Source organism: Pyrenophora tritici-repentis, chromosome 1 (assembly GCF_003171515.1).
Source record: "Pyrenophora tritici-repentis strain M4 chromosome 1, whole genome shotgun sequence".
NCBI lineage: Eukaryota > Fungi > Ascomycota > Dothideomycetes > Pleosporales > Pleosporaceae > Pyrenophora > Pyrenophora tritici-repentis.
Genome location: NC_089390.1, coordinates 9,284,306 through 9,298,388, shown reverse-complemented (window position 1 = coordinate 9,298,388; position 14,083 = coordinate 9,284,306). Strand labels below are relative to the sequence as shown.

General features: G+C 48.9%; 7 protein-coding genes across 7 annotated transcripts; 5 read left to right on the top strand and 2 right to left on the bottom strand.

Moving 5' to 3' along the window:
• Positions 1–240: 240 nt before the first annotated feature.
• On the top strand, positions 241–983 carry PtrM4_035960 (FSH1 domain containing protein; the record flags this gene model as incomplete). The annotated part of the gene is made up of 2 exons (XM_001939404.2): positions 241–315; positions 369–983. 2 exons carry the CDS (start codon positions 241–243, stop codon positions 981–983), a joined length of 690 nt encoding a protein of 229 aa, XP_001939439.2.
• A 602-nt stretch (positions 984–1,585) lies between these two features.
• Positions 1,586–2,377, top strand: PtrM4_035950 (uncharacterized protein; the record flags this gene model as incomplete). Its single annotated transcript, XM_066104133.1, has 3 exons — positions 1,586–1,885; positions 1,945–2,321; positions 2,371–2,377. 3 exons carry the CDS (start codon positions 1,586–1,588, stop codon positions 2,375–2,377), a joined length of 684 nt encoding a protein of 227 aa, XP_065966335.1.
• A 1,408-nt stretch (positions 2,378–3,785) lies between these two features.
• On the top strand, positions 3,786–4,619 carry PtrM4_035940 (alpha-beta-Hydrolase; the record flags this gene model as incomplete). Its single annotated transcript, XM_001939403.2, has 1 exon — positions 3,786–4,619. One exon carries the CDS (start codon positions 3,786–3,788, stop codon positions 4,617–4,619), a length of 834 nt encoding a protein of 277 aa, XP_001939438.1.
• A 938-nt stretch (positions 4,620–5,557) lies between these two features.
• On the bottom strand, positions 5,558–6,574 carry PtrM4_035930 (putative umta methyltransferase family protein; the record flags this gene model as incomplete). The annotated part of the gene is made up of 4 exons (XM_066104132.1): positions 5,558–5,964; positions 6,013–6,263; positions 6,318–6,452; positions 6,522–6,574. 4 exons carry the CDS (start codon positions 6,572–6,574, stop codon positions 5,558–5,560), a joined length of 846 nt encoding a protein of 281 aa, XP_065966334.1.
• Positions 6,575–6,824: 250 nt separating this feature from the next.
• Positions 6,825–8,797, top strand: PtrM4_035920 (CypX, Cytochrome P450; the record flags this gene model as incomplete). Its single annotated transcript, XM_066104131.1, has 7 exons — positions 6,825–7,221; positions 7,286–7,468; positions 7,513–7,856; positions 7,908–8,032; positions 8,087–8,370; positions 8,435–8,536; positions 8,607–8,797. 7 exons carry the CDS (start codon positions 6,825–6,827, stop codon positions 8,795–8,797), a joined length of 1,626 nt encoding a protein of 541 aa, XP_065966333.1.
• An 897-nt stretch (positions 8,798–9,694) lies between these two features.
• PtrM4_035910 (uncharacterized protein) lies at positions 9,695–9,937 on the top strand (the record flags this gene model as incomplete). Its single annotated transcript, XM_001939401.2, has 1 exon — positions 9,695–9,937. The coding sequence occupies one exon, from the start codon at positions 9,695–9,697 to the stop codon at positions 9,935–9,937; it is 243 nt and encodes an 80-aa protein (XP_001939436.2).
• A 375-nt stretch (positions 9,938–10,312) lies between these two features.
• On the bottom strand, positions 10,313–12,090 carry PtrM4_035900 (ProP, Permease major facilitator superfamily; the record flags this gene model as incomplete). Its single annotated transcript, XM_001939400.1, has 3 exons — positions 10,313–10,608; positions 10,664–10,911; positions 10,976–12,090. 3 exons carry the CDS (start codon positions 12,088–12,090, stop codon positions 10,313–10,315), a joined length of 1,659 nt encoding a protein of 552 aa, XP_001939435.1.
• Between the last annotated feature and the right edge of the window lie 1,993 nt (positions 12,091–14,083).

Here is a 14,083-nt window from a genome sequence, read left to right as displayed (position 1 = left end):
CTAGAAACGCTATTGTCTGCCAAGATTACCGGTGATTATAACCGGTGCATGTAGGTCCCCCAGAAGCCACCGCTGGGGATTGTGGGGGCCTGCTATCATCACGGACCACTTCGGGTCTGTAGGTCGGGTTATTTATTGCATATTGGCCTCTTACGGTGGAAACAGAAGAATGCTTTGACGTCTTCATACGCTTTCTACACCTGGGGTCTTGGCTGCTTCACACCTTCTGTCCAGCTCAAGATGACTCTAATGTTAGACACCACGCCTATCAAGTACAAAGCTCTTTGCTTGCATGGGATAGGAACCAATGTCGATGTAAGAAACAGTTTACTACCAGAATGTGCATCTCATTAACCCTGATGTATTAGATATTCGAATCTCAAACTGCAGCTCTGCGGCAACAGCTGATACCACATTTCGATTGGGATTTCATCGAAGGCAGCCATTTCTGGCCCGCAGCGAAAGGTGTCTGCGAGATCTTCGGAACTCACCAAGTCTGCTATTCCTACTTCGATGGCACAGCACAGAGCGCGTTGAATGCGATCGAGGATCTTGCAGCATATGTTATCGAAAATGGGCCGTTCGACGTTCTTATTGGCTTTTCGTTAGGCGCCGCCATGATAGCCACCCTGTTGCTTTCCTCGGAGCACAGCAAAGCTCGGAGCAACATCAAGAGCGTTGCATTGTTGTGCGCCACCCTACCCAGCGACTGGAATGAACTTTTGAACGGTAGAATTACACAGCTGAGGGCGAGAGATGTGAAAGAAGACCGGAGGATAAAGATTCCGTCCGTGCATGCATGGAGTCCGGATGATGTCGACTATCCCGGCGAGAGTATTGAAGTCCTCCGAATGTGTGTCTCATCACGTCGTGTCGAGATAACGCATTCAATGGGTCACAGTGTGCCGTTCCAAGGCGAGGAGCTTATCCAATTTGCGAAAGCGATGGCTACTATGGTGGCCGGCACCAGTTATTTGCCTTGAAAATTCAGCCACATTTACTCCTGACCCCTGACTATAATCTACTTTCGTCGTTTTGTCGCGACACTGTTACGAATCGAGCTGATCAAGTAAGCTGAGTTTCTGAACGCATGATCCTTCATCGAGGTGCGCATTGAGCAATGTCGAATTGTAGGTGAATGCAAGGATGACACTGATGCTTGTAGCGATACAGGCCCTGTAGTGTGGGGGCTGTGCAGCTGAAGCATTATCTGCTGGTCAGCATGCAGATCTTCCTGAGGTTGTGGTGTGAGGAGAGTTGCTCACGAAATGCACGTAAGCTGCAGACGCCCATGAACATGCACTCATGATGAATTGTCGGTCCCCGTAAGGCTTGGCGATAACAGGGTGCAGGTGGCTTTGCAGTGCTGCGCTATGCCTCTACGGGCCGAGGCGCTTGCCGTGGTGTATACCAACGCCAGATTTATTCAACCTTCTGTCGGGTTGTATGTACGATATTTTCTTCCCAATACCACAAGTCTGGGACCCATTGAAAGTTTATTACTGAGAGCCCTAGCTTCTAAACTGTTGTGCTATATCCCGCTTTCATTGTATAGCTTCTCTTCATACATCCCGTCTTCTTGCAAATGGCTCCTCAATCGCAAGCACCGCCAACCCCGTCATTGCATCCGGACGAGATCAGTCACAGCTATGTCGTCTTCATTGGCATCACAAGTGCCATGACAGCACTTGCGACAGCATGTGTAATAGCACGTTTTGCGTCACGCCTTAAGACTATCAGCTTGTGGTGGGATGATTGGGCCATTTTGGCCTCTCTGGTGTTCGCGTATGGGTTCTTAACCACAACAGTTCTAGTGGCCACTGTCGGAGGGGCAGGATACCATATCTCCGAATATAGTCTTGCTCAGCTCGAGAAATACCTCAAGGTAAATCGCTCCACCTCTTAATGGCACATGCACGACACATGACTAAGTGAAAACAACAGATAGCCCTTGCAAATAACGTAATCTACAACGCCAGCATCACATTGTCGAAGGCATCTGTATTGCTCTTCTATCGCCGTATGTTCTCTGTCGATCGACGGCTGGCCATATCCGTCAACATCACAGCCTTCATACTGGTTGGTTACTTCTTTGCTGCTGCGGGTGGATTGATATTTTCGAACAATCCTATTGTTGGCCAGTGGAACCTCGCTGTACCCAGTACAAGTATTAACAACAGGGCGTTTTGGCTTGCCATGGCAATAGTCAACATCTCTCTCGATGTCATTATTCTGGCTTTGCCTCAAGCTCGGGTCTGGACATTGCAGCTCTCAAGGACAAGGAAGATTCTAATATCGTTGGTGTTCTTATTAGGTGGCTTGTAAGTAAAGTCTGAATCCCCGTCCAGAAGCTGTAGAGTCTAATCTGAGATCATAGAGTGTGTATCATGAGTATTGTACGGATCACATCACTCTTGACTATCGAGATCGCTGATCTTACCTGTCAGTAAATGCCTTGTTTTTGGAAGATGAACTCGAAAGCTTACTTTCAGCAGATACACTCACAACTCCAGGCATTTGGACAATGGTGGAAATGGACACATCCATCATATGCGCCTGTCTGCCAATGATACCTGGCTTGTTCAGAGCAGAGAAGGGCAGGAAGCGAGCAGGAAGTGGATTTCCATCTGGGCAGTCTAAAAGTGCACTGCTAGATTCGGCTCGGAAAGATAAGAGCAAGGGATATTCTGATTTGGATCGGGATACAAACATTGACGTCAGAACAACTGTTGAAGTTTGTCATGAGCCTGGAACGGAATCGGACACAATTGTTCTCCGACATTATCAGGTTGGCCATTAGTTAAGCTTAGAATACTGCGAACAAAGCAAAACATTTCCCCATCACGTGTCGAATGAAGCCTTCCCCACCAAGACATTATCTCCCTGATTCTTTCTGGATTGTCAATGCACGTCCGTGTTGGGTTGCAAAGCTTCCAAGGTTCTAACCTGCTGCAAGACTATCTATCCTGGTCATAATGCCCCACTATAATCTCAGCGACTCATTGGATCAGCTGCGCCGCATCGATGCAGTTCTCATGCTTGGCACGTGGCGGGGTCACTCTATACATAGTCACCAGAAGTCTTGGTTGCGGCGTAAGCTGGATCCTTCGGTTCTCGTGGGGGCGAGGTTAGATATGATGTGGATTCGACGGTGTGCCTCAGCGAGATGTAAGCGACCTTTTTTTCGGACACCGAAGTAAGGATACATGCTTGCTTGATACAGAGGACGCCTGCATACATCCATCTGATTGAGCTTGGAATATAGTTAGGTCAGAGATGCTACCCAGTGCAATTGACCCGCTTTCTTCATACTTCGATACGTATTGACTCACTGGAGAAACATTTTCCGAGATCATTGATCTAATCGATATACTGTCCATGTCAAAAGACGTGTCTTGGGAAAGATGAGTGTTAATCGCGCAGTAACTACTTACCTAGGTATGCACTGTGATTCATGCTGCTGATATGCCTCCGCGGAGCTACATACAACGATCTGCGGAGTATGCTGCAGCCACAAGGACTAGCGTATGTTGGTTTCGTCAATTCCACATACTGTATGGTTTCGGGCTCTCAGCTCATCCTCTGCTGGTATGCACAAAAACGCCTGAGTTTAGCGTATTCTCATGATCAAGCCGTGTTAGACGAAGTCCGCGTGGCTATTAGAATATGCATGTGCTATTGCGTTCCACAAATATATGAGAACAATGCCCAGGAACCGCGCTGCTGGAAACATATGCAGCTGAAAGGCGTAGCCTCAAATCCCTGGAACTTCCAGTCCCTTGAAAATGCTGTTCGCACGCGTTGGTTCTTTGATTTTGAACGCACTCTTCTTCACTCTCATCACCGCTAAAGCAATGGCTTCCCACAAGCCCACCATCGTTATCGTCTCTGGCGCTTGGCACGTCCCAGAGTCTTACTCTAAACTCACCAAGGCTTTGAAGAAGGCCGGATATGAGGTCCACGTACCTCGGCTACCTTCTATGAACGAAGCTCGACCACCAACTGCCAATCTTGAGTCGGACACGGAATTCATGCGGGACTTCATCAAGGGGCTTATCGACAAGGGTCAAACCATCGCTGCGTTGATGCATTCCTATGGCGGACAAGTTGGCACGAACGCGTTGTACGATCTGGGACTAAACAACAGATCTGCTGGCGTCTCACAGCTCATTTACATGACCGCCTTTGCCCAGGAAGCAGGATGGTCTATGATTGATAAGGTGGAGGAATTCGGCCAAGGAGATCTCATTCCACTCGCCTTCGACTTCGCCGACGACAAAACGGTGGTCAGTCGTGACCCTAAGACCTTGTTGGTTGGGAACACCACGCTCCCTGAATCTGATGTGGATGCATACCTCAACACTCTGGTTCGTTGGAATGGCCAGTGCATGTACGATCGCATCACGAAGACCGCCTGGAAAGACATACCTGTGAGCTATATTCATACAACTCAAGACATGACCGTACCGTTCGATTATCAGAAGTCGATGGTGGAGATCATGAGGAAAGCTGGTCGGGAAGTGCGCACTTTCGAGGTCGAAAGTGGTCACTGTCCCAACTTCACAGCCACTTCTGACATTGTCAAGGCGGTGGAAGAAATTCTTGGTGGTTCAAAGTAGTATAGACTTCGCCTTGTGTCTAGATCAAATATAGACCCCGGGAGCTCTCACAGCCTCCGATAGTCGATGCAATGATCTACAAGAAAATCAAGTTTGATAGAATGCATTGTTTACAGTCCTGATTGTGAGAAGCTTATGTGAGCCTTGCGTGCCCCTTAGATCCAGTGGAAGTCAGCACCCAAAACTACTGCATCCGAAATTCTCCAAATAATTACGTCGCCGCAGCAAATTCCGATCGAGGAAAACTATCGCAGTAGACAAGACGTCAACAACTGCATATAAGAACTGCGTTGATTGTCCTACGGAGTAGATACACAAGGTTATATACATAAGATATGCGTAAGCACATAACGGCAAAGGAGTGAAAGTGAAGGTTGTAGAACATTCGGCCAAGAAGCATCGGGCCGATTCCAAGAAGGGTAGTCCTGAATGGCAACAAAAACCACTCGCCGTAATTCGACTGTGTATACGCGATCACTCAGCGGGCAAACGATTGTCCTTCATTCAGAACATCAATACTTGCTTTACATTAGGCAGAAGTCGACAGAGCGGATCCGGCCACCTTAATGCGGTCAGTACTGCAGTCATCGTAAGTAGGCGCTTTACGAGCTAAATGTGGGTACCTAGGTAGGTATCGCCGTTCACTCTGAACAACAATGGCGCTAGTCGGGCAATATGGGGGCCTTTTGTACCAGGCTGTCGGTACTCAGCAAGGCTGAGGCGTAAGAGGGAGTGCATCCAACCACCCCACTTGAGTCAGCAGTGCAAGTAGTCATCATGCGGTACTATAACCGTAGACCCGATAGTACCCCGCGCCACCCGCCGACCCTTCCCCGCTTTGGCTAGGAAAGTAATCACGCTACCAATGCACGTACGTTCTCGTAATCCCTTGCATTACTGATAAGCCACACGGCTCGAGCTTATTGCCCGATTGCGCACTAGACTTCATCCTGCTTCCTGCCAATAATCGTCCATCTTGTGAAAGCCCAACACGCCCCATTTCTTGTCTCAACACCAACTTCCGACATCATCTGGGCCAAAGCCTTTGCGATCTCCGGCTTACCAGTCTGCCTGGCTATCAATTCGTGGATGGTGAGATTGCATTCATGCATTGCAAGTGCAAGATGAGGAGGAGCGTCACGCACGTCCGTATGCATCTGCTCCAGCCCCGCAAGCTCAAATGACCGCGCAAGACCGGGGACCCAGGTGGGTTTTAGTCTTGCGTCTTGACCTTGAGATAACGCCAAAAGACCGGTCAGTGCTTCTACCTTATTCGACGCCTCCGTCTTCTCGATTCGAAAAGATGCAACGTCAGGCTCGCCCCATTGTATGTAGCCGCCGGGCTCTGGCTTAACGTTAGCGGCGCCGGGACTTTGCAGGATGAAGGACTCACTGAGTAGAGCAATTAGCTTGTCAAGGATGCTTGGTATCTCCGCATCCTGCAATACAAAGGCGAAGTTGCGAATATGTACCAGATCGTAAGCACCAATAAGTTCCGCTGGTGCGGGTTCCTTGATATCCCAATTCCTCAAGGTAACATTGCGAGGCAGCCAGCTTGCTGGTGGGGCAGCATTGAAAGATACGTCTAGTCCGTCCAATTGAACATCGTGGGGAAGCCGAGCGCCAAGATCGATAAGCCAGATACTTGATGTGTGTTAGCCGCACGGGTGTTGTATCGCACAATCCCGAGAGGCTTACGCTGTACCCGTCCCCACATCAGCTACGCGTAGCGGCTTACTCTCAGTGCTCGAGTGAGCTTTCTCCAACAGCCGGATGTTTGGATGCGTGAGATATCCGAATAGCTCTACCCAGAGGTAGTGTTGGAGGTTGATACTGAGAGTGTGAGTAAAGACCGTCTTGAAGTTCACACGAATAGTGATTACGGGAAACCATTAGACTAACCGGTTATTGTCGATATAATCCCGTGTAAATACGTAATCAGGATTTTCCGCCATGCTTGGTTGCTTTCACTCGGTATCCGAACGATGAAGAGGTGTGTGATCTCTGGGAATGAGGCGCGACATGAGCTTTAAATAGCGATATCTGCCCGGCAGCCAAGCTACAAGCCATTGGACTAATATTGCTTTGGATTACCACTATGACCTCGATTAGCGGCTCAATTAACCGTACAAAGTTTGATCGTGAATTCAAAACAACTGTCCCCACCGAAGAATCTGTCATCCAACCATCCATACGTCATACACGATGGGTTCGCCAACAGCCAGATACCTTATCGCTTCAGCTTCTGGAATCCTCAGTCACTGGACATATTTCATACATGGGGAACACGATCTTGCTGCTGCGCGTATCGCAACATGTCATTTATCTGCGTTCATATTTGTCGTTGCTACTGAATTGCAGCTTTACGATGTCTCCTTACGCAGCGCTGCGGAACGAGGACTGAATCTGGGCATTGCATACCTTGCAGGACTTTTCACAAGCATTATATTCTTCCGGCTGTTCTTATCGCCATTGCGTCACATAAATGGACCTCTAAGATTAAAGATTACAAAACTGACCCATGTGTGGGACATGGCCTTCAACCAAAATTGCAAACTGCTTGAAGAACTGAGGAAGCAATACGGCGACGTTGTTCGGACGGGTTAGTCTCACCACAATAGCTTATACCTCTGGCAAGGGCAAAAAGGCTGACTTCGGTTTCTTAGGTCCAAATGAAGTGACCATCTTTGGTGCAGAAGCTTTTCACAAAGTCCATGGCCCGGAGTCAACTTGCAGTCGCGCAGCCTATTACGACTTGCTTCATCCCATGGTATCACTTGACACCACTCGCGACAGCGCCATTCATAGTCATCGACGACGAATATGGGACCAAGCATTCAGCATTAAAGGTAAGCCAAGTACATGTCATCATGCTGCTCCTGCTGAAACCAAGATGAAGCCCTGGACACAGCAGTGCCCCTTGTATACGAGCATGCTGAGAAGCTCAATGCGGAGCTCGCCAAACGTACGAATGATCCCCTCGATATATCGGTATGGCTCGAATACTACACATTCGACCTCATGGGTCTCTTTGGTCTCACAGTAGATTTCGGAAACCTCACCAAAGGCGAACATCCCATCCTTGCATTGTATCATATGGCTCACAAGAAACTTGGCCCTTTGGCTGCAGCCCCTTGGATCAAACATCTTTTAATGGGTATTCCATACATCGAACGAATGAAATACTATAGGCAATTCATGGACTGGGCGCATGCTGAGTTGGAAAGGAACATCCAGGTGATTCCTTCAAACAAATCCAAGCGATGCAATGCTGACGTGATCTTCTAGATGAACAAAGAGGCCAGAAAAAATGTCATCGGCTACGTCGTTGATGACGCGATGTCGAACGGTGGGCTTCGAGCGAATTGGAACTTTGTCCTAGGTGACTTCATCCTAGTCATCGTTGCAGGCAGGTAAGATCTCGATTGCATTGACCTTTTTACTATCATAAGCTAAACAAGAGTCAGTGACCCGGTCCGTCAAGTTCTAGCAAACATGCTCTACTACCTCACCGTACACCCCGAACACCTCGCAACGATCCGCACGGAGTTAGCTACAATCGACCTGCACAACTACAAGGCTCTACAACAGTGCAGCCATTTGAATGCGTCGATATACGAAACTTTAAGGCTCAACCCTGCAGTTCCGTCGTCGGGTCTCAGACTGCCGCCAAAGGGCGGATTGGTAATTCAGGGTACCTTTATTCCGGAAGGAACGACAATAGTCACTCCACAGTACAGCATACTACGAGGTATGTCGAACGTCTCGCACTCGGATTTGAAGAAGAGGTAACTGAATTGATATGTTCTTTGTAGATGCACGTAATTTCTTGTCACCCGAAGCCTTTATACCCGAACGCTTCACCAGCAAGCCCGATTTGATCATCAATAAGCTTGCCTTCGTACCCTGGAGTACAGGTAAGAGGCCATCTCATCATACAGTAGCAATAAAGACTTTGAAGAACATGGCTGACCAGAGATCTGACAGGCAAGATGGCCTGTCTCGGGAAAAACCTGAGCTTGATGGAAATCCGTGTAGCGGCCGCGTTGTTGCTGACAAGCTTCGATTTCGATTTTGCGCCAGGGGAGGACGGCACAAGAATGTTTACAAAGGCGACGGACTACTTTACAACGACGCCTGGGCCACTGAACTTAGTTCTGAAGAACAGGATTCCGTAACAAGTACCCAGTCTGCCATAGGCAGCTTAGATAGATTCGAGAACAACCATTGGTGTACTGGTAAAAAATGGCTCGTTGACCGGTGTAGCTTGTCAGGCCGACTACCACGTTAACGGAAGATATTCATTTCGCTCCAGCGGCTATTTCATCGTGTAATTTCACAACCTTGCACACCTCCATCCACCATAACTTCCTGGTGAACTGTATCGACCACAATGGCCACCACAAATGGGTTGGACGGAATATTCGGCTATATGCCATTTGATCATTTCCCTGTGGTACGCGTGGTCCCTGAGGTCATTGTAATACCCTGTGTCGGCTGCTATCTAATATAATTGATAGGAATGGCTGGCGTTGCGCAAAGGAAAACTGGGATACAGAATCTTCACTTAACCAAGAGGCGCAAGAAGAAAGTCTTGTGGATACGTGAATTAGCCTTGGTAGACACGGTCGTTCTGTACGATTATTTCTGGACTGAAACTCCCGCACTAACAGAACTTTCCTATCAGACCTACATCGACCGGTGTATGCAAGAAGGCCAAATCCCCATCCCGTCGCACCTTCCTACATCTTTATCCACATTCTCCAAGCGCATAAGACTCCACACAGATGGACGAGATAGTACAAGTGCCATTTGGATCCCAACAAGGTATGGTAACGAAATGGACAATTCTGGCTCGTCGCCAATCATACGCTTTGTGCTGACGCCGCGTATGCCCGTTTATGGCGGAAAGCCCTGCGGCACCCCTGGAATGCACGGATTCGACGACATGATGAAAATGGTACCATGGTACAGTCAACCGCATCGGGACGACCCCCAAAACCACCGCTCCCAAACGATAACAAACGATGATAGGGAACTACTTTGATATCGCTACCTAACAGAAATTTGACGACATGATGTTCGGTGCCTACGTCTTCGACGACAACGCTGCTACATACGGCGTCACAGCACGCGATGCAGATTATGAAGTGGAGCTGATGGACGGACTCCCGGCTTTCATCTTGAACGCGCTGATGCAGTGCCCTGACGTGATGGAAGGCAGCAGACATTGCGATGCGGAAGAGACTGAGGAACAGACGTGGGAGCAAGCGTTGCTCGTGGTGGTTGTGGACGGTGAGGCATGTGAGGATGGGTAGATGTTGCTGGTGGCGGTCAATGACAGGGGCCGGGTGTTATATAAGCGTCGCAGGGGCAAGTCGGTTGATGTTGGACTTAACGTAGTGCTCTAGAGCGATGGGGATCAGCCGCTGGATATTGATATGGGGACAGAGAATGTGGTGGAGTATGAGAATTCTAATCGGTCAGGGAGTAGGTGGGATGACGGGTAAAACATAGTCGACGTATGGTGGTAGTGGACTGGTTGGAGTGGAAGCACCCGGGCTTGAGTATGTATTATCTGAAGTAGAAGTGTAAAGTGTCAAATGGAATAAATTCTCGTAATTTCACAAGCCAGCTAGGGTGTATCTTTGCGATGATTACATGCTGAGCAATTAAACGGGTCAGACATACATTTAGTCGTTCTTTTTACCAATAAAGCCGCCATGTCTGAGTCCATACGCGCTTACCACAACGACGACTACCGTACCAGCGAAGATTGTCCAAAAGGCGGCGCGATAACCTTTCATCAACGCGTCCTGCTCTCTCTCGGAGGCTGAATGTTCGGTGATACTCGCAGCGATAGCGGCGGTGACAGCGAGACCAACGGAGTTTCCGAACTGGCTGACCTCATTGAACACACCTCCAGCCAGCGATTGTACCTCTGGGGGGAAGGCGTCCGAGATGACGAGGTTCGATACCGTAAACAAGACTGGATATTCATTAGTGCCATTGTCAGTAAGCAAAATCAGGGGTTTCTGAAGTACCGTCAGGATTGACTGGTGATAGGAACAGCGCCCAAAAGGGTGCAAGCCAGTAGTTCTCGCCAATGTCCACCGTAGCCATCAATGGCGGTGCTACCATGGTGATCAAAGCAGAGACTACAGCCAGGTATTGTATTTTCACTCGCGCAACGAGATAGGCAGTCACGATGTTTGTTGCAACTCCCATGACGACGTGAGGAAGGAAGCGGATGGAACTTTGTAAGGCGGAGACACCCTCAACTTGTTGGAAACTAAGTCATGTTTTGTTAGCAATGGGAAAGTATCAGATGCGCGCTTTGACCGACTGTAACCTACTAGAGCGTTGTGAAATATTCGATACCGTTGAGAGATGCCCAGCAAAAGAAGACTGCGATACACACGGTTCTGAAGGAAGCTTGACTCCAGAGACGGTTGGGTATAAGAGCTGGCTTGCTTCGCGCAGTTTGATAATGCATCCAAAAAGGAAATGAGCCCAGGAGGAGGAGTGATACCACTAAGATGGCGATTGAAGGGGCGCTCTTGATGCTGGTGTAGGAAGAAGATGTAGTTGCCAGGACGTAGAACAACAGACCAAGTCCCGCGCTCATTATGATGGCTCCGAGCCAGTCTATATCCTCCAACAGCTGGCGCTTCCATGGCTTGTTCGAGGGGCGGGGAACCGATGGCAATGACCAGATGGCTGTGGTAGAAAGAAAAAAGCTAATGATCGTCATCATGTAGTAGGCCCATCTCCAGCCAACAGTATCCGTGAAGATGCCACCCAACACCAGGCCTAGAGCATAGCCTAGTGGTTGACCCATCCCATTCATGGCAAATGCCGTGTTGCGCCACTTGCCTTTTGGAAATGTGTTTGTGATGAGACTGACAGCCGTTGGTAGGCACATAGATATGGCGACACCTTGAAATGCACGGAACAAGATCAGTTGAATGCCGGTCTGCGCAAATCCTATGGCAAGCGTAAAGGCAGTGTAAAGAAACGCGCCCGTGACCCAAACTAGCTTTGTACCTATTGCATCTGCGGTCGCGCCAAAGATGAGCAATAGACATCCTGCTGCCAAGGCGTATACTACGGCAGGCCAAAGGATAAGTCCTTGGGGGAGGCCCAGGTCCTGGGCGATCCTGGGAAGGGCAGCGATAAGAATGCCAGATCCCATAGTGTTTAAGAAACTGATTCCAGCCAGAGTGGCAATCTCTATGACAGATTGGAGTCGCGACACTTTGCGCGCAGGGCCAGGTGATGGCTCAGCACTCTCCGAAGAATGGCAATCATCGGCGTTGAAACTTTTTGCAGCAGTTGTTGCCAACGGCGTCTCATCAGCTTGCGTAGCTAGACCTTGTAACTCGATACTGATGCGCTCAGAGGTGGCACCGTGCGAAGGGGTCGCTCGACGGAACAAAGGATCATCTGTCATAGTTTTTGAGGCCTGCATGCTGACAGACCCTTTGCGACGAACAAAGGGGATGGAAGTGTAGAGAGACAAATGCCAGGTTGGCCGATGGCCTAGCTATGGCAAAAGAGAGACACAGCATGTGAAATGAGAAGGTGGCTGTCCTTCACCCACCTTGCCAAGACATCCTTGGATGAATACTGAAGCAGGGATTGGGCGCGAAGCGAAATTGCGGACAGCTTCGCCGCAGATAGCGCACGAGAACCCAGGCCGCTTGCGGGGGAACAACGACTGTTTTGACGCCTCTATGCAAGCAGTGGGAGAGATGGAGGGGCGCCCTCGGTTCCCGAGGTGGTTTAGACGGATGACTAATGATTAACACGTGCCATGAGGCCAAGGTTGGCGCTTCGCGGCATAGGTACAATGCGGGAGCAACGTTGCCGCCACTCCGCGCGGCACGACCATGACCATGATCGATTCAGATCATCGTACATATGCGACACAACGATGACTCTAAGCCTCATTACAATTGCGTTATTCTCAGATTTCCAAGACGCGCTATTGGCTCGCGGCACGCCACACTCGGGAAAGGTGCTGCATCTTTCCAGCCCAAAGTGATCTCAAATCGAGCATACAGGCTGTTTTCTTTGACAAAGATGAAGGTACAGCGTTGAGCTGAACTTGCAACTCACGCAGGCTTCATTCCGTGGCCGACGGCTTCGCCCCATCCTGCCAATTAGACGCCCTTCATTTCATGTACCGGCATGCGAAATCGTGCCGTTCCATGTCATGCCACGGCTTTCCCATCGAGATCCTCAACTGTATGACGTCATCTCCTCAAAGTAACACCAAGTCCCCCGCGGAAAAAGCAACGAGTCCTTAGTGAGATAGCGTTTCAAAACAACAAAGATGTCGCTTTGTTCCCACTGAGGACGATACTACTACTGAAGAGAGGAGATGCTGAGAGATCCCGATGCATCGATGGGTGCAGGGCGTGGTACACAATTCCATGATGAACCTTGATGGATCGATGCGCGTTGTCGAGAATTCCATGGCGATCCTGATGAATCCATGGCCGTCGTGAACAATACTATGCTTAGCCGTGTACGGACCGACTGCCCCCCCAGTAAGAAGGCTTGGGTGGCATTCTAAGTCATCTCGCCCTCGCTATCTGAATTAGGTAACCTCGCACGACAACACGGGATTGAGTAACCAACAGTCCACATCACGTCAGAAACAGCCACATGGCAACGCCAAAACTAAGCAACCATCTATGAATCGATCAATTGACGATGGTGCGATCCAAGATTTGTTTCGATCTGTATTATTATTATTATTATTCCATTAGAGTCCTTTTTCAGTCAGAGACTATGTAGGACTTTGGCCGAAGGCCGTTCTATCTTGGTTTTTCTAATTTACATGATTTTCTGGTATGGTTCGCTGATATGGTTTTTGGCTTTTCTACAAGAGATAGCTTGTGTCTGTTTGTTGCCAGGTGCTAAAGAGCAGTTTGATGAGTAGAAAGAGATGTAGCAGCGGGCTCTTATGGCAAAGGAGAGGGTTGTGGTTTTTAGTTTTATACAGTGTCTCTCTGTAGGTCTTCTGGTGGCTGTCCTAAGTACTATTTTCTTGTTCCTATTCTAGTGCTAGTGATGAAAGCTAGGGTTGCTTCTATACCTGTACTAGTGTGGAGTAGTAGCGGTAGTGTGACTGGGCGATGTTTGATTGTTTGTAGGAGCGCTTTCCGTTGGTCTTTGTATAGGTGGCAATAAAGTAGTAGGTGTTCTGGCGTTTGAGTATTTTGGCAGGTGCAAAGATTAGAGTCTCGTTTCTTGACTCTCTTTAGGTAGGAGTTGAAGTATCCGTGTCCTAGCTTAAGAGAGTAGAAGGCGCTAGAGATTAATCTTTTCGTGTTCGGTGGCATTTGGATGGTTTTCCTGATTTTAAGAGGGTATTTTGCTGAGTAGGTAGCTTTGTTTAGAGCGGTTGCTCTTGCTTTGTATTTCTCGTACTCTTGACGTTGCTCAGTTTGTTG